This window comes from Hypomesus transpacificus, chromosome 21 (assembly GCF_021917145.1).
Source record: "Hypomesus transpacificus isolate Combined female chromosome 21, fHypTra1, whole genome shotgun sequence".
NCBI classification, from domain to species: Eukaryota; Metazoa; Chordata; class Actinopteri; order Osmeriformes; family Osmeridae; genus Hypomesus; species Hypomesus transpacificus.
In genome coordinates, this window is record NC_061080.1 from 8176123 (window position 1) to 8197708 (window position 21586).

The following is a 21586-nucleotide window of genomic DNA, read 5'->3' on the forward strand; positions in this document are numbered from 1 at the left end:
AAGTTTGGCCACTGACATCCTCTGACATTGTTATGAATGCGTTTTAAGTAGTGCTGTCAGTTAAACACGTTATTAACGGCGTTAACGCAAAACCATTTTAACAGCGTCATTTTTTTAATCGCGAGATTAACGTTATTTTTGGCCTATAAAACTTTTTTGTTTTTTTCACATGCTGTGCTAACAACTACTGACGTTAAAAAACTACAACACCACACTGGATCTAGCTAGACCGGAAACAAAACAAAAGGCTTGCGAGCCGTAGTAGGCTAACGTTACATTTTAAGTAATGGCGAGCAGGAGATGCCGAAATGGATGCCAATAAGATTCTGAATGGAAAGTTTACTTTTAAAAAGATGCCAAATGGTTCCATTGACAAGACCAAAGTGATCTGTGTGTTTTGTCGTTGTGAACTGAGCTATCATTGCAGCACATCCAGTCTGAAATACCACTTAATGGCCAAGTACACAGCTGATGCAAATCCTCCGCCCCCTCGTCAAAGCCAGGCGATTGCAATGTTGTTTTTAATTTTTAAAAAACATTTGCACTAAGCAATCCGATCCACTTTTCCATGTTGATAAGAGCATTAAAATGAGAATTTCTTTTTGGCCCATTATTTTTTAAGGGACATTTAGAATAGATAAAAATGTGTGATTAATTGCAATTAATCGTGAGTTAACTATTACATTAATGCGATTAATCGCGATTAAATATTTGTATCGTTTGGCAGCACTAATTTACAGATTTAGAATGTGTTTTGGTATTCAATGTAGACACTTTGTGGATAATGCTTTCGAGGACGTTTATATTTTCAGCACAATAAATCGATAAATGTCAGTTAATGTCAGTCTGAGAAGTATTTTAGATTTTGAATCAAGCATATTATATACCTAACTCTTTTCTATGTTTACATCCTTCGAAGATGATGCATAGTGATTCTGGAATGTGTTTTACCCTGATTGCCACCATGTTGACCTCTAAGAGCAGCAGGCTTCAGCCATCTCCAAGTACAGGTACAATATTTACAAGAAAATATTAATCAGAGTTTATCCTCTAAGATTAATCAAATATAAAGTATTCAACCTTTAAGGCTGGATCCCGAACAAAACTGTACTGAAAAGGTACAACATGATGGGTAGAAACTTAAATGGATTACCACAGACCACACAGCTCAGCTTTGGCCATACAACCAATTCCAAACCCAGCATAGAGTGGCTGAGTGGTCTGGATTATGTGAATGAGGGTGTGTCAGAGACAGTGTAGAAGGACAGAGTACCTGCCCTGTGATCCAGGTAAACTCCTACTCTGGATGACAAAGAGACTGATACTTTAGTGACAACTTACTTGTGTTTGAAACTATAGCCTTCACTATAACACACCAAGCCCCAGGACTTGTCATTGCATCCAAACACAGTCATAATCTGACTCTCCTGTAGGGCTGCAACGATTAGTCAACGTTATGGACAACGTTGATAAGAAAAAATTGTCTACAAATATTTCTGTTGTCGACAAATCGTTTGATCTCATACGACCTATTTTAAGTTCCTGCAATAACGTGATTTGACCAGTGCGGTGCTGTAGCGCTAGACTAATGCAGCCCTCCAGTATGCTTTCCAATAGAAGAGAACAGCAGTAAACATTTTAGGGTGCAAATGGGCCTGATAAAGTCTTTTGTGGGAAATTTTCACAAAATATCCAACAAAAAATACAGTAATATGTAATGTGTGCAAGACATAACTTGTTTTCCATGTTAGCACAACATGCATGCATGAACATTTAAAACGAAAGCATCCCCGCACAGAGGAGATGGAAACGGCTAGAGGTGAGTGTGCTCAAGCTGGATGGCTAGTTAGCTACACCAGTTGATAATAACAAATTACGCAGTATTTCACGGATACTAACACCGTAGCAACATGTCCACAGACAGCAGTTAGACAGTTCAATGTATACGACCATTGTAATGAGACAAACAAAAAACCAGTCCAGAAATTATACTGTTACTCACTGTTTTTCATTGAACAGAACCCTGTTGTCTTACAAGAGATATGTGTATATTCCTCCTTTTTTTGTCTGTAATACAACTGACTTATTTTTGTTTATTTATCTTGTAAATACTTTAAAGCAACATGATTGAAACAATGCTTAGAGAGCATTTTTGATTTAGGTTGGACACAATTGGACAAAAAGAGATGTAATAGCCTGTTCAGTTGGCTCAAAGTGCAATACAAATATTTTTTTCAAAAAGCTGAAGTGATTTATTGGTTTTATTTATACGTTAGAATAAGTATAACAATGTTTTAAAAAATTGCAAAAGCTGAATAATCGTTCAAAGCATTCTGATTAATCAATGAAAAAAATGTTTGATTAGTTGACTAATCGATCTAATAATCGTTAGATTAGTTGATTATCAAAATAATAGTTTGTTGCAGCCCTACTCTCCTGATACCTTTATATGAGACCGCTGCAGTCCCCGCCCCACTCCACCTCCCAGTAACAGCATTCAGGCAGACCCTCTTTACACAGCACCTGACCCCAGTTGGTGAATCCATCTTGATGGTCAGGATATGACTGTGTCTGTGTGTTTCCCCTCCAGGTCACCTTTCTGTCATTAGTCAGAGGGGGCTTTTGTCTGCAGTGTTTGGGTCCCGTGTGAGTCAACAGGAATCTGGGAGACAAGCAGAGATGAAATCAACACAACAAAAACATTTTATTTAATGAATCTCGTTTTTGTATTTTATGTTGTGCGAGTTATACACTCACGAAGGTGTATAATAACAAAAGATAAATAAAGACAAATAAATATTGTACGGCCTATCTGATTTAAATAATGTACTAAACTTAGCTGAAACCAAATCAAGATTCTATAGGTTTTTACTTAAATAGCTATTCTGTAATCCAGTTCTAGTTCAAATGGTATTTAGTTCAACAACTAACTTATTTAAATGATCAAAATACACTCATCTTTAAAATGAGTGTATTGGTGCGACAATAACACATCTTCCTTGTCATGTTTATAGACTACTACATTGATCTAACCACTGACTGATGCAACAGCAGCAGTGCTGATCATGACACTTGAGAATGATCACCGCCACCTGTTATCATCCAATCACAGCCCCCCTCACACATTAGTAAACATTAAATAAATGCGCCAATTCCTCCACAAAAAAAGAAAATCAGGGCAACATGTGATGCTGTTCATTGTTGAAGTAAAATATGATCACATTCTTGTTATATTCTTTCATCTTGTCCATTAGCTCTGAAGCCTCCACATCGTTAAGTTCTGTTCTGTATTGTATGATTATGGAGGATTGTTGCATGTTGGGCTCCTTTAGTATTTATGGCCACGCAAAAAGTGCAATGTATTACTCCGGCACGGAGTTTCCCTTGAGGTGAGCCACTTTAAGAGAATGTATTTATTTATATTAACATTTTAACAAATGGAGTAAAGCTTGTTCAGGCAGCTTTTATCAGCTGACAACCAGCTGACTGTGTACTGAACAGCGCACTTACACTCAGCAAGGCGGCCAATTTATGATGAACACTGTTTCATTCACCCTCTTAAGCCCCTATTTACTGTATCATTGTTGTTGCTGCCCACCTCCATCCCAGCCCGCACTTATAATGCTCTGTATAATGGCATGACTGGTGGTTCCTGCTCATAGTTACATAATGCCTGTCATACATACATATGTGATGTTCACTTTTGGCATTTCCCTCTTGAACAGAGCAATATACGCTAAAGGATAAAACACACTTACCATGTAAGGTCTTGGGCTCTTGTTGTGGAAAAAACATCACACTGCTGTAATTATGACGATGTAGAAATTATTATGGATTATAAGATTGAAAAAGAACCTCTTAGTCACCTTTTTTACTTTGAAACACTATATTACTGAAAACCAGATGCAAAGCTGTTGACTGATTAGTATTGCCACTAATATGTAGCCGATACTAAGCCCAAAGTGCAAATCTGAATATTTAGGGGCTCAGGGCAAGAGAAGACTGTGTGTATAAGCTTCTTCCATAGAACTACAAGGCCCTGATATCCAGGACTAAGACCCAGATATCATGGAACATATTTACGACCCTACACCTAGGAATTTAGTGCAGCTGGTCTTCAAGGCCAGAGCAGGCCTGATTTCTATGCAACTGTAAGCCCCTAGAGTAAGAGACCAATGGTGTGAGAAATGCATTATGCATCTGTGACTAACTATAATGCACCAATGACAAAATATCACAAAATAATGGAGAGTAAATATATAAGCGAATGTCCGGAGAAAAATTCCAGTCAGACTCCAGGATCTACCCACGTTTGTTGGAATCAATCCTTTGTGTTGGACTCGAATAAACACTTTGCGTCATACTTTGCTGCCATTTTTGTGCTGTTTCACATTTTGATATTGGTTAAAAACTTGGATTAATATTTCTCCGACACTCTGGTAGCTGTAAAACATCTGCTTGATTGACTACAGAAACCACAGACACATTCAGAGAGAGAGAGAGAGAGAGACAGAGACGTTTCAAAATGGTGCAGACATAGCACATAGAACAAGATTCAGGTGGCTGAGCGGTTAGGGAATCGGGTTGTAATGTGAAGGTCGCCGTTTCGATTCCCGGCTGTGCCAAATGCCGTTGTGTCCTTGAGCAAGGCACCTCACCCTACTTGCCTCGGGGGGAATGTCCCTGTACTTACTGTAAGTCGCTCTGGATAAGAGCGTCTGCTAAATGTTAATGTAAAGATATATTTCATCAATTCAAGGGTGCTTGTATAAACCACTAGCCTGGTTCTGCCCTCCTACGTACTTCCGCTCAATTTGGATTTTGCTTCTGTAGTAGGTCTGGGATGTCGGTTCTGAAGTCGGTTTCCAGAAACAAGTTTTTGTAGGTCCAATCAGCGAACAGAGGGAGTGGCTGAGAACGATGACGTTAATGTCGTGCACTTGTTTGAGTAGTTCAGTAATGGCGGCGGAGAAAGATGCGAGCGAAACTATTCTGCGGTTGTGGCAACGCTGCCGAATATAGGTTAAAGCCGGAGCAAGAACATTCCTTGCTGAGTTTTGTTGGTGGCCATGATGTTGTGGCCCTCCTCCCCACGGGGTTCGGGAAAAGTTTGATTTTCCAGCTATGGCAGCGAGCTCCGTTACAGTAGTGGTGAAGGAGTTGGCTAAGGCGAATGCTTGCGATTGGTTATGGCAAATCAGAGTGGCTCTGGGCGGATCCAATAGTTTTAAACTTCAACAGAGGACCCGCCTTCAAGGAAGTTAACGTTTGTCAATCGAGAGATCCCAGACCCTCTGTACAAATGAAATGTACGAGGGTCTGGTTAGGACCAGGCTAATAAACCACCTCTACGTAGATTGGAGACTGCAATAGAATGTTTCCCTAATGTGTTAGATGATGATTAGGTCAGGTATATGTGACCTAAACAGGCCAGCCACGTTTTTCCACACCAAACTTGACAAAACATTTCTGTGTGGACATGGGGGCCTTGTGCATGTGCATAGGGGCCTTTTCCAAATGAATGCCTCTGGTTTTGGACAAGTTAATATGTTGTGGGTGTGATGATCAGGTGTTCACATCCTATGTAAGAATATGTATACATACACTTCAATATCACATTGTTGCCATTGGGCCAAATGGCAATTTGACATGGCTGCGCTTGGCTTCGCAACTATAATCCAATAAAGCAATTGATTAGGTTCTAATAATATAGTGATACAACTAATATAGGGTAAATCAAGAAAAGTGTATTTTCTAAATGATATACATTTACATTTAGTCATTTAGCAGACGCTCTTATCCAGAGCAACTTACAGTAAGTACAGGGACATTCTCACCGAGGCAAGTAGAGTGAAGTGCCTTGCCCAAGGACACAACGTCATTTGGCATGGCCGGGAATCGAACAAACAACCTTCTGATTAATAGCCCAACTCCCTAACCGCTCAGCCATCTGACCCCCCCCCATAGTCAACACTAGTCACACACCGTTGCCTGTGCACTGTTTGTCTTGTCTGTGTGTGTGTGTCTTCCAAAACTCACTGTAAGCCTTTTGAAGCTCCTTCAGCTCCTTTTCTCTCTCCTGGATTCTGTGCTGGACTGTCGGATGTCTCCCCAGATGCCTGTACCACAAACACGAACTAGAAACTTGATGCTTGCTACAGTGGAGGAGTTTAAACAGTTTAAGGGACTGAGGGAGATCCCAAGAGTTGACCATAAAGACTCATGAAGAACCTCTGTGTTATGTCTATTGCCTTTTTAGACCAAGACTTGTCACAGAAGAACCAAGTCAGAAGCAGTAAAATAGTTTAATTCACAACTAACGTCTTACTGATTGATTACACACGTTACATCCATGGCATCATATCTCTCAAACACACAGTCACTCTGTGTGTTTGTCACTCTTACAACTTGATGAACCATAAGGGTTCTGCATAATAACAACTATGGTAAGTCACATTGCCCAAAATTAACAATGGATGCACAGTTCAATGTGTAACGCTTTGTTTTAGTAATGATATTTTCCAGTTCATACTACCCTCAGCCTGGATAATTCAAATAAATGTAATCCTCAAACTTCTATGACCAATATTGTGTGTATTTTACATTTTAAATTGTCCTTTGGCATGAGACTAAACCGAAGCTGTACAGTACTCTGTTTGATTTAATTACGCTTTAGACCATGGTTTAAAGCTTGGCAAGATAAGCATATTCCCAGTAATTTACTGAAAAGGACATGGACCAAAATCTGTGTTACTCTACCTTACTCTACCACATAGAATATTCTATAATTACAGATAATGTTCTTACCTTTTTTCTGCAGCTGACACTATATCATGGCCTTTATGTTCATCTATCGAACACAAATAACAGATACACTGATGGTCTGAACGGCAGAAAATGTTGATAACTTTGGCACGATGAGAGTAGATGTACAGTGCCCTCCAAAAGTATTGGAACAGTGAGGCCAATTCCTTTATTTTTGCTGTAGACTGAAAACATTTGGGCTTGACATCAAACGATGAATGTGAAACCAGAGATCAACGTTTCAGCTTTTATTTCCAGGTATTTACATCAGGATCTGATGCACAAATTAGAAAATATCACCTTTTTGTTCGAACCCACCCATTTGTCACGTGAGCAAAAGTATTGGAACATATGACTGACAGGTGTGTTTTGTTGCCCAGGTGTGTCCTATTACATACATTATTCAATCAATAAATACCACTGAATGTCTACACTCAGGTTCAGATTGGGTAAGATAGGTTTTGTCTATGCAGACTGTATTCAGAGGTGAAAACAACATGAAAACCGGAGCGCTGTCTTTGGGTGAAAAACAAGCAATTGTGAGTCTTAGAGAAGATGGAAAATCAATCAGAGCCATTGCAGAAACATTGGCCATAGCCAGTACAACCATTTGGAATGTCCTGAAGAAGAAGAAAACTACTGGTGTACTAAGTAACAGACGTCGAACAGGTAGACCAAGGAAAACATCAGCAGTTGATGACAGAAACATTGTGAGAGCTGTAAAGAAAGACCCTAAAACAACTGTTAGTGAGATCAGCAACAACCTCCAGATGGCAGGAGTGAAGGTATCACTATCTACTGTTCGCAGAAGACTTCATGAACAAAAGTACAAGGGCTACACCAGAAGATGCAAACCACTCATTAGCAAGAAGAATAGGAAGGCCAGGCTGGAATTTGCCAAAAAGTACAGAGATGAACCTCAAAAATTCTGGGACAAAGTTTTATGGACTGATGAGACAAAGATTAACTTTTACCAAAGTGATGGAAAGGCTAAAGTTTGGAGAAAGAAAGGAACTGCTCATGATCCCAAACACACAAGCTCATCTGTGAAACACGGTGGAGGTAATGTCATGGCTTGGGCTTGCATGGCTTCTTCTAGGACGGGCTCATTAATCTTCATTGAGGATGTAACACATGATGGCAGCAGCAAAATGAACTCGGAAGTCTACAGAAACATTTTGTCTGCCAATTTAAGGAAAGATGCAACCAAACTGATTGGCAGAGCCTTCATCATGCAGCAAGATAACGACCCAAAACACACTGCCAAAACAACAAAGGAGTTCATCAGGGGCAAGAAATGGAAGGTATTAGACTGGCCAAGTCAATCTCCAGACTTAAACCCTATAGAGCATGCATTTTACCTGCTTAAGAGGAGACTGAAGGGAGGAACCCCACAAAACAAACAACAACTGAAAGAGGCTGCAGTGAAAGCCTGGGAAAGCATCAAAAAGGAAGAATGCAAAAGTTTGGTGACGTCAATGGGTCACAGACTTGCTGCAGTTATTGAAAGCAAAGGATTTGCAACTAAATATTAAGTCTTATTCACTTAAATATGTTTTAAGTATATCTGTTCCAATACTTTTGCTCACATGACAAATGGGTGGATTCAAACAAAATGTGATATTTTCTTAGTTGTGCATCAGATCCTGATGTAAATACCTGGAAATAAAAGCTGAAACGTTGATCTCTGGTCTCACGTTCATTATTTGATGTCAAGCCCAAATGTTTTCAGTCTACAGCAAAAATAAAGGAATTCGCCTCACTGTTCCAATACTTTTGGAGGGCACTGTATTTGAGGTGAGTTGTGAGAAGGCTTCGACAATCGTGCTTCTTAAAAGCAGGGGAATCATAATGAGGCTGAAGGTGAGCCTCACAGTATGAGGCCAGACACACCAGACAGGACTTTCGGGCTTTCTTCTTTCTCCCAGTGCACATGTCACATTTACATTTTACATGTATTCATTTAGCAGACGCTTTTATGTGGTGTACTATCTTTTGCAGGTGGGGATATTCCTAAAGTTGAGCGAGTCAGACAGGGTTCAGGAAGGAAAGGGAGGGAGTTCAGAGGAGACAGGATGAGATGAGGGGAATAAAGCAGGTGGAGCCAGAGCCCGAATGTGAGGAATTAGAGGTCATACTTGTTGATGTAGCCCAGCTTCAAAGGCAGGACCCCACTCTAGAATCCCCGTCTTTCAAAGTGTGTTTTTAATTCAACGGAGGTCACAGTGTTTTTTCTTCTAAAGGGTGAACAGCTGTATCGTCACAGCACGTTCGGAGACCAGTTGGTTGCCCCTTCAGCTTGAGGCCCATAGTCTTACAGCTTGCTCATTTAGTGCCTTGTGTAGGTAATTTAGGCAAACAAAAAAACAAAAATCCAGAATGTTAACTTGCTTCTACCGGCAACAGCAGTTTGCTGACACAGTTCAGTTTTGCAGATCGTGTTTGCAGTTAACAGCACCAGGTAGGAAGGGTGACAGGGCTTAGTGGGCTTTATCGTGTCAGGACAATGCCTTTTGGCCTGCACGGAGCTCTGAATGGATTTCAAAAGCTGGTGGATAAGGTGCTAGAGGAGCGGACGGATACACGGCGACATTCATTGACGACATAGTGGTGTTCATTAAGACATGGAGGAAGCACATTCAACACCTCTCTGATGTTTTACCCTCAGGCTGGATTTGTCTGCAATGCATGCAAATGTCATATTGCCAAGAAGGAGGTAGAGTACCTTGGATACATAATTGGGGGTGGGGTCATCTGCCCTCATGTCAGTAAGATTGAAGCCCTTGCTTCCTATTATCCTCCAACCACCAAAAGGACTGTAGCCAAGCCTTGACCACTGTTCAGTCTGTCTGCGTCTCTGTGTGTCTTTGCATGTGGGATATTATTGAACAGGGTTGGTATTATTGAAAGGTTTAGCAAAGGCAACTATGCCAGGAAATATGAAGGGTATACCTTGCTCCAAAGCAGTACCTGAATATTATCATCAGTTTTCCAGGTCATCTTGAAACACAAAGAATCGAGGAGACTTTTTATTCAATTGTATAATGCATTTTCATTGTTGAAAGTATTACTTCATACTCTCTTTCTGGCTTCCCCAATATTATAGGTGAAATATACTGTCCCCATGGGTGTATCCAGGCCCACTGGAAGACTCGGGGTGACTGCCTGGTGCCCCCAGCATTGAAAAAAGCGTTTTTTGGAATGCCGTCTAGAGTTGCAAAAATTTGACCAAGTGCCCTGTGTCTGCCATTCACTTTGTAAAATATGGTTGAGTGCCCAGGGTGTCCCTTAACCAAATCAAATGTATTTGTATACAGTGCCCTCCAAAAGTATTGGAACAGTGAGGCGAATTCCTTTATTTTTGCTGTAGACTGAAAACATTTGGGCTTGACATCAAATAATGAACGTGAGACCAGAGATCAACGTTTCAGCTTTTATTTCCAGGTATTTACATCAGGATCTGATGCACAACTAAGAAAATATCACATTTTGTTTGAATCCACCCATTTGTCATGTGATCAAAAGTATTGGAACAGATATACTTAAAACATATTTAAGTGAATAAGACTTAATATTTAGTTGCAAATCCTTTGCTTTCAATAACTGCAGCAAGTCTGTGACCCATTGACGTCACCAAACTTTTGCATTCTTCCTTTTTGATGCTTTCCCAGGCTTTCACTGCAGCCTCTTTCAGTTGTTGTTTGTTTTGTGGGGTTCCTCCCTTCAGTCTCCTCTTAAGCAGGTAAAATGCATGCTCTATAGGGTTTAAGTCTGGAGATTGACTTGGCCAGTCTAATACCTTCCATTTCTTGCCCCTGATGAACTCCTTTGTTGTTTTGGCAGTGTGTTTTGGGTCGTTATCTTGCTGCATGATGAAGGCTCTGCCAATCAGTTTGGTTGCATCTTTCCTTAAATTGGCAGACAAAATGTTTCTGTAGACTTCCGAGTTCATTTTGCTGCTGCCATCATGTGTTACATCCTCAATGAAGATTAATGAGCCCGTCCCAGAAGAAGCCATGCAAGCCCAAGCCATGACATTACCTCCACCGTGTTTCACAGATGAGCTTGTGTGTTTGGGATCATGAGCAGTTCCTTTCTTTCTCCAAACTTTAGCCTTTCCATCACTTTGGTAAAAGTTAATCTTTGTCTCATCAGTCCATAAAACTTTGTCCCAGAATTTTTGAGGTTCATCTCTGTACTTTTTGGCAAATTCCAGCCTGGCCTTCCTATTCTTCTTGCTAATGAGTGGTTTGCATCTTCTGGTGTAGCCCTTGTACTTTTGTTCATGAAGTCTTCTGCGAACAGTAGATAGTGATACCTTCACTCCTGCCATCTGGAGGTTGTTGCTGATCTCACTAACAGTTGTTTTAGGGTCTTTCTTTACAGCTCTCACAATGTTTCTGTCATCAACTGCTGATGTTTTCCTTGGTCTACCTGTTCGACGTCTGTTACTTTATGCACCAGTAGTTTTCTTCTTCTTCAGGACATTCCAAATGGTTGTACTGGCTATGGCCAATGTTTCTGCAATGGCTCTGATTGATTTTCCATCTTCTCTAAGACTCACAATTGCTTGTTTTTCACCCAAAGACAGCGCTCTGGTTTTCATGTTGTTTTCACCTCTGAATACAGTCTGCATAGACAAAACCTATCTTACCCAATCTGAACCTGAGTGTAGACATTCAGTGGTATTTATTGATTGAATAATGTATGTAATAGGACACACCTGGGCAACAAAACACACCTGTCAGTCACATGTTCCAATACTTTTGCTCACGTGACAAATGGGTGGGTTCGAACAAAAAGGTGATATTTTCTAATTTGTGCATCAGATCCTGATGTAAATACCTGGAAATAAAAGCTGAAACGTTGATCTCTGGTTTCACATTCATCGTTTGATGTCAAGCCCAAATGTTTTCAGTCTACAGCAAAAATAAAGGAATTGGCCTCACTGTTCCAATACTTTTGGAGGGCACTGTAGCCCTTTTTACACGCAAGCATGTCACAGAGGGCTTCACTTAACGCAATAAATGATAGTGTGACCTCTATGAATTTCTAAACATATCTTAATGAGTTCCTTTGTAGTAGAGAAAATGTGATGCAGTACCCTATAAGGTGCCGTTACAATGGTCTATATTTGACGGTTCCCGTGCCCTTACTTCCAATGGAAAATGGTGCTGTTATAAATTGCCCTTTATACTGCCCCTACATGAAAGTGTCCCAAATGGTGCCCTTTCCAAAGAAGACAATTAGATGCTGTGCCCAAGAGTCTCCCCTACAATGTGCCCACTAGGGCATGCTTTCCCAAAGTAAGGCCGTGACGACACTTGGTGTTGTCCCATCCCATTGTTACATTGTTGAGAGCCCATGTCGTGCAGTAGCAGCCCTTTACATTTGTCTGCCCCTGCCCTTCAAACACCCACAGTCTGCCACTGTCCATTCCTCTCTGGATCTGTGGAGGCAGACTATATTAATTGGAAATATGGAAATATGGGTCAGCTGTCCATACACTGTCAGCCAGAATAGTAGTAATTGGATTTGGATTAAATATGCATGCGTAATATAATAATTATATATTCTTAGTCATGCTGAGCAATTTTAAATTACTGTTCTGCCATGCAACATGTGCTACAATTCGGGTCACCTTCTGATATGAAAGTCTGTGCTGGATTTATGCAATAATACTCATTTGAGAGAAGATCCAAGATGGCACCAAGGATGGCTGCCTCGGTTGCTAAGTGCACTCTGTTTTGTATTGTTTTGTCTGTTAATTCAGTGTTCTGCCAAGATAGTCAAGGTTCTCTAACAAAATAAGTACTTCTAAACATCAGGGCTACAACTCCTGTGGATTTATTTCCCACTTTTCTGCTTCCAGCGGCAGACTTAGTGGGAATTATAGTCAAAGCCACCCTCAGCTTTGTCCTAGCAGCGAAGCGTCGTAGGAGAGGTAAACGGGCCGGTGCTTTGGTGCGACTTCGTTTTGTGCTTTACGGAGACATGGCTGAGAGAACTGATCCCGGACCATAGAGTTAATATGACTAGAGTAAGCTACTTTTGTCTTCCAAGATGGCGTCCCCATTCATTTCTATGAAAAGTGCTCAGTGGCGCAGTGAGGCAAACGAGATCGCGAGACTGGACACGGCCATCTTTCCACTTCCGTGTCTTCCTGTCTAACTTTAAACAGTGGCTCTTTTTTTCCCTAGCTCCGAGAGCTCATGTAAATCGGCTATCGGCCAATGTGAACTTTTGTGCTCGTGCCCTGTTAGTATCCGCCAGCACATTTGCAGGCAACTTTCATTGACTAAGCAAATAAATGGGTTGCTAGTTTACCCATTTCGGATTGGTTTCAAACTTAGCAAAAATCGGGAAAAATTATTCTATGAAAAAGTTAGTAGTATGAGCCAGGTTCGAGAATCAAACAAAAATTATTGGGGGAGATATTTTTGTTGAATGGAGTTAATAGAATAAAAACGACCGGAAGAGTTGGAAACCTAACCGTACATGCAATACCACCTACATCCACCGGGGCCGTTGCTTCAAGCCGAGGGGCGAGGGGTGGGGGCTTGTCCCGGACTCTGCGCTACATCTAGCAGGTTTCAAACTGCTGAGAGCGGATTGTGACTCCCTGCTTTCTGGCAAAACGAAAGGCGGTGGTATTTGGTTTTGTATTAACAGTGGCTGGTGTGAAGATGTGACAGTGATTCTGCAGCGCTGTTCTCCTGATCTGGAATCATTTTTCATTAACTGTAAACCTTTTTACTTGCCACGTGAGTTTGCTGCATTCATACTGGTTGGCGTCTACATGCCCCCTCAGGCTAGCGCCAACGAGGCTCAACGTGTGCTCGTCAACCAGATATTGTGTGTGGAGCATGTAAATCCGTACTCCTTGGTTTTGTGCTAGGCGACTTTAATAAAGGCAATCTCACTCAAGAACTCCCCAAAATACAATCTCACTCAAGAACTCCCCAAATACAGACAATTCATCAAATGCCCTACCAGAGAAGGGAACACTTTGAATCACTGCTACTCTAATCAGTAAAACATTCCATGCGGTTCTCCGAGCAGCACTGGGTCACTTAGACCACGCCATGGTCCACCTGATTCCTGCATACAGGCAGAGGCTAAAGCACTGTAAGCCTGCATCGAAACAGTGGACCACTGAGGCTATGGAGGATCTGCGGGCGTGCTTGGACTCTACTGACTGGGATATGTTCATGACTGCCTCCAATTGTCTGGATGAACTCACGGAGGCCCTGACATCATACATCAGCTTCTGTGAGGACTGCTGTATAGCAACACGCACCAGGGTGAGCTACAACAACATCATCAAGAAAGCACAACAGAGGATGTACTTCCTTCGGCAGCTGAAGAAATTCAACCTGCCAAAGACAATGATGGTGCACTTCTACTCAGCCATCATTGAGTCCATCCTCACCTCCTCCATCACCGTCTCGTACGCTGCTGCCACTGGACAAGAGCTGGCTGCAGTGTATCATCCGCACTGCTGAGAAGGTGATTGGCTGCAATCTGCCTACCCTCGAGGACCTGCACACCTCGAGGACCCTGAGGCGAGCGAGGAAGATTGTGGCCGCCTCCTCCCACCCTGGACACTCCCTGTTTCAGTCACTCCCCTGTGGCAGAAGGCTGCGGTCATCAGGACGCCACAAAAACAGTTTCTTCCCTTCCGCTGTTGGCCTCATCAACAAGGCCAAGGGTCCACACTGACTTTAATGACTTCCTGCTTAAAATACACTGCATTTTGCACTGCATTACAAAATTGTATCTTGTACATTTGTATTTTTGGTAATATTTGTATTTTTATATTATAAATTATGGCCACTTATATTTTATTGTAAATTTTATTTCATTCTAATTCCACTTAGTGCTGGTTTATGTACCCTTAAGCCTAGTTTTTACTTTTGTCGCCGACACTTTTGAAATGGTCGCCGACGAAAAAAAAAAAGTGTCGCTCAGGCTGCTGCATTTATTCTTCGGCAAACAGTCGCCTGTGCTCAAGGTTCGCGTGACGTAAACAGAATCATTTTACCGTTACATTCATAGCTATGGTTACATTGTTAACGCTTTGTAGCCTATGTGATCAATCGAAGAAAATGTCTGCAGCTAATTTTGAGAGAGAGGGAGAGAGAGGGGTTGGAGGAATAATAGAGACCATTTCAGTGGAGGAGGAATTTGATTTATTAGAGGAGGAATTACTAACATAATTGCTGTTAGCGAGAGAGCACAGAAGGGATAGACGATGGTGTGTTCGTCCTCTTAACAGGAGTCGAGAGATCCAGGGAGAGTATCAGCTCGTAAAGCAGATGAGGGAAATTGACCCAGAAATGCACTTCAGATATTTCAGAATGTCAGCCAGTAGGTTCGACGATTTGGTCCACCGCATCCGTCCCTACATCCAGCATGCCAGCACCCACTCATCACCTGTTACTGTAGCAGAGAGGCTGGCCGTCACACTCCGTATCCTGGCTAGCGGGGGCTCACAACAGAGTGTGGCTGCTAGCTACCGACTAGGGTCGGCCACAGTCTCAAGTATCGTGTCCGAAGTTTGCCAGGCCATACACACGGCACTGAAAGATGAGTTCATCCCCTACCCATCCAGAGCTGGGTTCCAGGAGATTTCAAGGGATTTCTGGCGGATGTGGAACTTCCCCAACTGCATCGGTTGCATTGACGGGAAGCATGTGCAGATCAAAGCCCCTCCATCCGCCGGCAGCGAATATTTCAATTATAAAGGAACACACTCCGTGGTGTTGATGGCAGTTTGCGATGCCCAGTACCGTATTACCATGCTGGACGTTGGAGCCTACGGGAGGCAGAGCGATGGGGGGATTTTTCAAGCCAGTCGGTTTGGGCACGGGCTTCTCCAGGGGACACTCGATCTTCCTCCGCCAGCCGATCTTCCTGGAAGTACAGTGCCCATCCCACACACCTTTTTGGGAGATGCTGCTTTCCCCCTACACGCAAATCTGATGCGTCCCTATGGTAAGATTCCTGTTGTTACTGGCCTCACGTTGAAAGCACAGCACCTCGTGAGGCTCTTCTGATTGTGCACCGGTAAAACTATCCTAACGGCAACAATTAAATAATTCCCAATAAGTTGCAAGCGGAACGAAAAATTGGTTCCTCCTTTAGGCTAAATAATAGGAAATTTCTTGTCAGGAAATGTATTACTTATTTATTCAAATGTTTATGCTGAACATGTACCTATTTATTGACCCTTAAACCCAAATATGGACTGAAATATTCTCTAATAAATCTCAAAATTTGACAGTGGTCTCTGATGAAAATCATACAAAGCATTGTGTCTCTTGTCTAATACTTCTATATGCAGGTACCAATCTTGATGAAGGAAAACAAATCTACAACTACAGGCACTGAAGAGCCAGGAGGGTGATCGAAAACACCTTTGGAATCATGTCTGCGCGATGGAGGGTCCTAGGTCGGCCCATCGAGTTCCATCCAAAGAAGGTGGTTGATGTGGTCAATGCCTGAGCGGCTCTCCACAACTACCTGTGTTACACAGACGCTGCAAACTCCTTGGCCACTAGGTATTATTATAAATTCAGGTGTAATTGCAGCAACAGGAATCAAATAGGAATCAAAGATCTTTAAAAGTCTAGCTTTGTTATACTTATATAATCCAACTCATCACCCTGTATAATGTGTGTTTGTCCATATTTCATCTGTCAGGTATATCCCACCAAACTTCACTGACACAGTGTCAGCAGCTCAGGAGATCCAGCCTGGGGAGTGGAGACGGGTGGTTGCCGGGGACAATAACCTCATGGGTATTGGGCGTCTGTCAAACGCGAGGGCATCCCAAGCTGCCGTTGCCACCAGGGATGACCTCAATATGTTTTTTCAATCACCACAGGGTCAGGTACCCTGGCAGCTTGACCACATCAGAAGAGGTCTCCTCAATCCCCACCCGCCACAACAATAACTGCAATAATAAATAATAATATACTGCAATAATAAATAATAATATATATCTCATCAAAATCTTTTGATTTCTTTTTTATTGTGAGCCTACTCCTCTGTATTTTGCCCTGCGTGCTCCATCTCAAATAGGAGTTTGTGTATGGCAAACTTTGCTTCGCTCTTCTTCTGTGGAGGCAGTTTTTGGAGCATGCTGGCCACCATGTTGCCAAAAACACTGTCCTCGTTCTCTGCTCTGGCCTGTCTCTCCTTCCGGATCCTCCGTAGCTCCTCCAGCCTCTGCAGGATTGCCTCTTCTGAGCCTTTCCTCTTTCGGCGCCGAGATGGCTGTGAAGGAGCTGAACGTGTAGAGGCTGGCTGTGTAGAAGCTGGCTGTGAAGAAGCTGGCTGTGATGAAGCTGGCTCTGCTGTGCTGGTCCCAGAGAAGAGTGCATCCAGGTCTTCCCTGTTAATAGTAGTTTCTTCATTCTCTGACTAGTACGCAATGGAAAATATTGTAAAATGTCAAGCCTTAGCATAAGCATTGTATAGGCTATTGAATACCACATTGAGAGGAAATGTAATTTTGGTATGATTCCAATCATTTCGAGCATTGTGCCTCATTTCAGATTGCTTAGATTGTGTATTTAAAGGGTAAACAAACTAGTAGCTTCAATGTTGCTGCCCCTGCCATATGTAATGTTTGACTGCAGCATAATGACACAATCATAATACTCACTGACACCTCCTCTGTCTCCGGAAAGTTTGTCATGGTGTTGTTGGTGAGCCTGACAAAGTCGTGCATCCATGAGAGGCTTATATAAATGTCGGGGACACGCTTTCCTCCGGCATCGCCGCTTCTCCCCGCCATCCTCTTTTTTGCCTTGTTATACCTGTACAAGTACATGCTACTATTATGAGTGACTTTTATTAAAATAACGACACTATTCTATAATAGCTATTTTATTTGTATTCTGACTGTTGTTAGCTTCATTAGCCACCACAAGGAGGAATTTAACGTTAGCTCTACCTGTCGCGCAGTTTCTTCCACCGGGCCTTGCACTCCACTACTGTCAAGCCAATCGTTTGCGAAATCTCCCCCCATGAGTTTGGTAACACTTGATGATCTTTATAAAATGGCAGAGAGGCATTTTAAAGGTGCGGATATTTTCTAACTTGCTCCGCCAATCTCTCCTCTATTCCTTCCATCATAAACAGTTGTTAGAAAACAGCTGTTGGAAAACACCTGTTGAGCGCTCGCTGAAAATTCAAAACAATGAAGTCAACGACGCGTGCCGTCTATCTAGCCAATCACACTTGAGTAACACTATGTGACGACATCAGCGCCATTAGAAATTTCTCCTGGTAGGCGACGCTTTCAAGCGACGGTTAAAAGTGTCGACCGTGACGCCATTTCTGTCGGCGACCTTTTCAAAAGTGTCTGCGACCTAAGTATAAATTGGGCTTTAGTATACATAGTCCACATATTTAAATTGTAGGTTCCTATATGTTTATTGTATGCACCTTCCTGCCAAAGCAAATTCCTTGTCTGTGCAAACTTCCATGGCGAATAAATCTGATTCTGATTTCATCCCCTGAATTTTAGTCATGGTTATCTTTCCCTTTTATCTTAAAGCTCAGCATTCAGTTAATAAATGTGTGTGGCAAAGTTATTTTGAAGTCATTTATTAATTTTGTTCAAGATGCGAAGACAAAAACATTATTAGCCCACATCAAGTGCAATTAACCAAGGCCTTCGTCAGTTTTGAATTTTAGCCTATATTCTCAATTTCTGCCACGTTCTGTGGGTATTATTCTCAATCTCCTGTTGAGAATATTGGCCATAGGCTACTGTCTGAACGGATTCAGACCAAGCCCCCACCCCTCGCCCCTCGGCTTGAAGCAACGGCCCCGGTGGATGTAGGTGGTATTGCATTTATGGTTAGGTTTCCGACTCTTCCGGTCGTTTTTATTCTATTAACTCCAGTCAACATTTAAAAAATTATGTCCCCCAATAATTTTAGTTCGATTCTCGAACCTGGCTCATTCTACTAGCTTTTGCATAGAATAATTTTTCCCGATTTTTGCTAAGTTTGAAACCAATCCGAAATGGGTAAACTAGCACCCATAGAGTTAATAGGTGCGTTCGACATGACCCGACTTCATGCGGCGCCGCAGCCGGCTGCAGGCGGCTGACTTGAAAAAGTGCATTCTGGTTAGACTTTTTGTCCGACTTGAGACGGCGCCGAGGACACGTCACTGTGACGTCCCCATCAAAGTACCGTGAGATCGATTCGAGAACTGCCGGCTGTGTAGCCGAGCGCATTTTCTCAAGAGCAACTGCACGGGTTCAAGTGACGAAACAGCTATTTCATGATTGGCCAGACTCACACACGACAACTTTGACGCGTATTTTGGAATATTCAGACACCTTCAGTTTCGCCAACGCTTAAAAAAGTTTAATTGAATTCAAAATGTGTTGAAGAAAAGGTTTTAGTCAGCCTCTTCACTAACGGAAAGACCAAGTTAAATTATAAATAAAGTAAATTAAGCAAACAGCGCTTGATCGGCCATGACTGACATCAACGCAGCAAACCACGAGAAGCTGGAATGTCCGACTTCACAGAGCCGTTTTCAACTCCTCCCCGACTGCAAGCGGCTACTAGTGATGGGAAGTTCGGTTCTTTTTACTGATTCGGTTCTTTGAATCTCGTTCAGTAAAATGAACGAATCTTTTTCCGAGTCATTTGTTCATTTCAGGGGGGGGGGGGGGGGGGGGGTTGGGGGCTAGGGGGCTATACGTCCACTGCAAAGGACGTATAGCCCCTATACGTCCACTGTAGGTTAGTGCATGACATGTGCACCAGCAAATACTATTTCAAAATAAATTCCTGCATTAAAATAATGTATCATGAGTTTGTATGATTTGGTCATGTATTATCACACTAGCATTTAATTATCACGTCAAACAATTACACTGCACTAAACTGTAAGTGTAAATGTAAAGTGAAAATAACAAAACCAGTCAGTATGATGACTTGAGCGAATATCATTCATTCACGTCTTACTAAAACAGCGGCCACGCAAAAGGGAATAAGGAAACTGTTTCCTCTACTAAAAAATACAATGCGGGTCACGTGAAAAAAGGATCCAAAGACTCGTAGAAAGACCGAGTCGGGGAAGGAACTAATCATTCGTTTCCTCTAGCTACAGAGCCTATGCAGGTCACGTGAAAAATGATCCAAAGACTCGTAGAAAGACCGAGTCGGGAAAGCAACGAATCGTTTGTTTCCTCTTGCTACAGCCTATACAGGTCACGTGAAAAATGATCCAAAGACTCGTAGAAAGACCGAGTCGGGAAAGGAACGAATCGTTCGTTTCCTCTAGCTACAGAGCCTATGCAGGTCACGTGAAAAATGATCCAAAGACTCGTAGAAAGACCGAGTCGGGAAATGAACGAATCACTCGTTGAGAGGACTCGTTACTCCCGAGTCCTTATAAGGATTCGTTCAAAATGAACGAATCGTTCACGAACGACACATCACTAGCGGCTACTCTCGCCGGACGTTTCATGCAGCCGCAGCCCATGTCGAATGCACCTAATATAACTAGAGTAAGCTGCTTTTGTCTTCAAAGATGGCTTCCCCATTCATTTCTATGAAAAGTGCTCAGTGGCGCAGTGAAGCCATAGAGTTAATATAACTATAGTAAGTTACTATTGTCTTCCAAGATGGCGTCCCCATTCATTTCTATGAAAAGCGCTCAGTGGCGCAGTGAGGCAAGCGAGAGCGCTAGACCGGGCGCGGCCATATTTACACTTCAGTGTCTTCCGGTCTAGCTTTAAACAGTGGCTCTTTTTTTCCCTAGCTCCGAGACCTCGTGCACGCTTGCAACTAGCTGTACACGTCATACTTTGCGACAACCAGTCGCGAGCATAGATTTATATGGTTACGAGCGTGTGAGCTAATCTAGGCAGAATCTATGGGCAGAAAGTCCGATAAGAATCAGAGACATGATGCAAACTTAACGGAAATGTATTCTGTCACTGTATAGTATTCATTCTACTTGTTTTTTAGAAATAGGCTATAGGGCTGAATATAGGGCTATTCTAGATGGAACTCATTACATAGGTTGCTTTTTTTCTTCGTGATATGAGTATGATTTCCAACGCATTGTATCGGATGAAATAAACTGTTAACATGAACAGCTGCGTCGTTGTTCTCGCCAGGCAAAGAAAGCTTAGTTATTTTGGTAACCGAAATTCTCCATAATGCAGACTTACCATAGCTTACTGTCAACTTTATATTCAAACGAAATGCCACGAAATTCACACTGCCTTCAATTTCACATCAGTGTCGAAATGCAACCTGTGTTTTAGGCTAAATGTTCAACCTAGAAAACCAAACGTCTATTAATGGATATAACGTGATCTAACAAGACGTGTTAATAATGTAATAAATAAAATCTCGAGAAGTGTGTCTAAAATATACTTGTTTTAACATTTGCCTTTGAAAGGGGCATATTCATTGAACCATATAGGCTATACAAGACGTTATCAGATGTAAGTGGGGGTATAGTCACTGAGGACCTTCATTGTCCCACAAAAGCAGTCTGGCACGATCAAAAAAAGAATAATGGGTGTGTTTAACAAAAGCTTCTGAAGGCAAGACTAACATTATTTAAATATATATCCTTTCCTATTGTTGTTAACAGTTAAAGTATTAATCTTCGTCTTTGCTCCAGATAGACATGTCAACAATCTATGCTCGCGCTTAACATAATATATTTGCCATCATGTCATGAACGTTTTTACAAAAAATCAAATCTGTTTTAAAATAACGGGAATAAA

At 42.0% G+C, this 21586-nt stretch overlaps 1 protein-coding gene across 1 annotated transcript; it reads left to right on the forward strand.

Annotated features, from left to right (window-relative positions):
• The first annotated feature begins 14979 nt into the window (after positions 1 to 14979).
• LOC124483547 (putative nuclease HARBI1) lies at positions 14980 to 16705 on the forward strand. The gene is made up of 2 exons (XM_047044040.1): positions 14980 to 16367; positions 16510 to 16705. Exon 1 carries the CDS (start codon positions 15123 to 15125, stop codon positions 15861 to 15863), a length of 741 nt encoding a protein of 246 aa, XP_046899996.1. The 5' UTR covers positions 14980 to 15122; the 3' UTR covers positions 15864 to 16367; positions 16510 to 16705.
• Positions 16706 to 21586: the final 4881 nt, after the last annotated feature.

Bases quoted from the DNA above. Each gene is read 5' to 3' on its own strand.
- LOC124483547 (XM_047044040.1), top strand. From the start codon at position 15,123: ATGAGGGAAATTGACCCAGAAATGCACTTCAGATATTTCAGAATGTCA.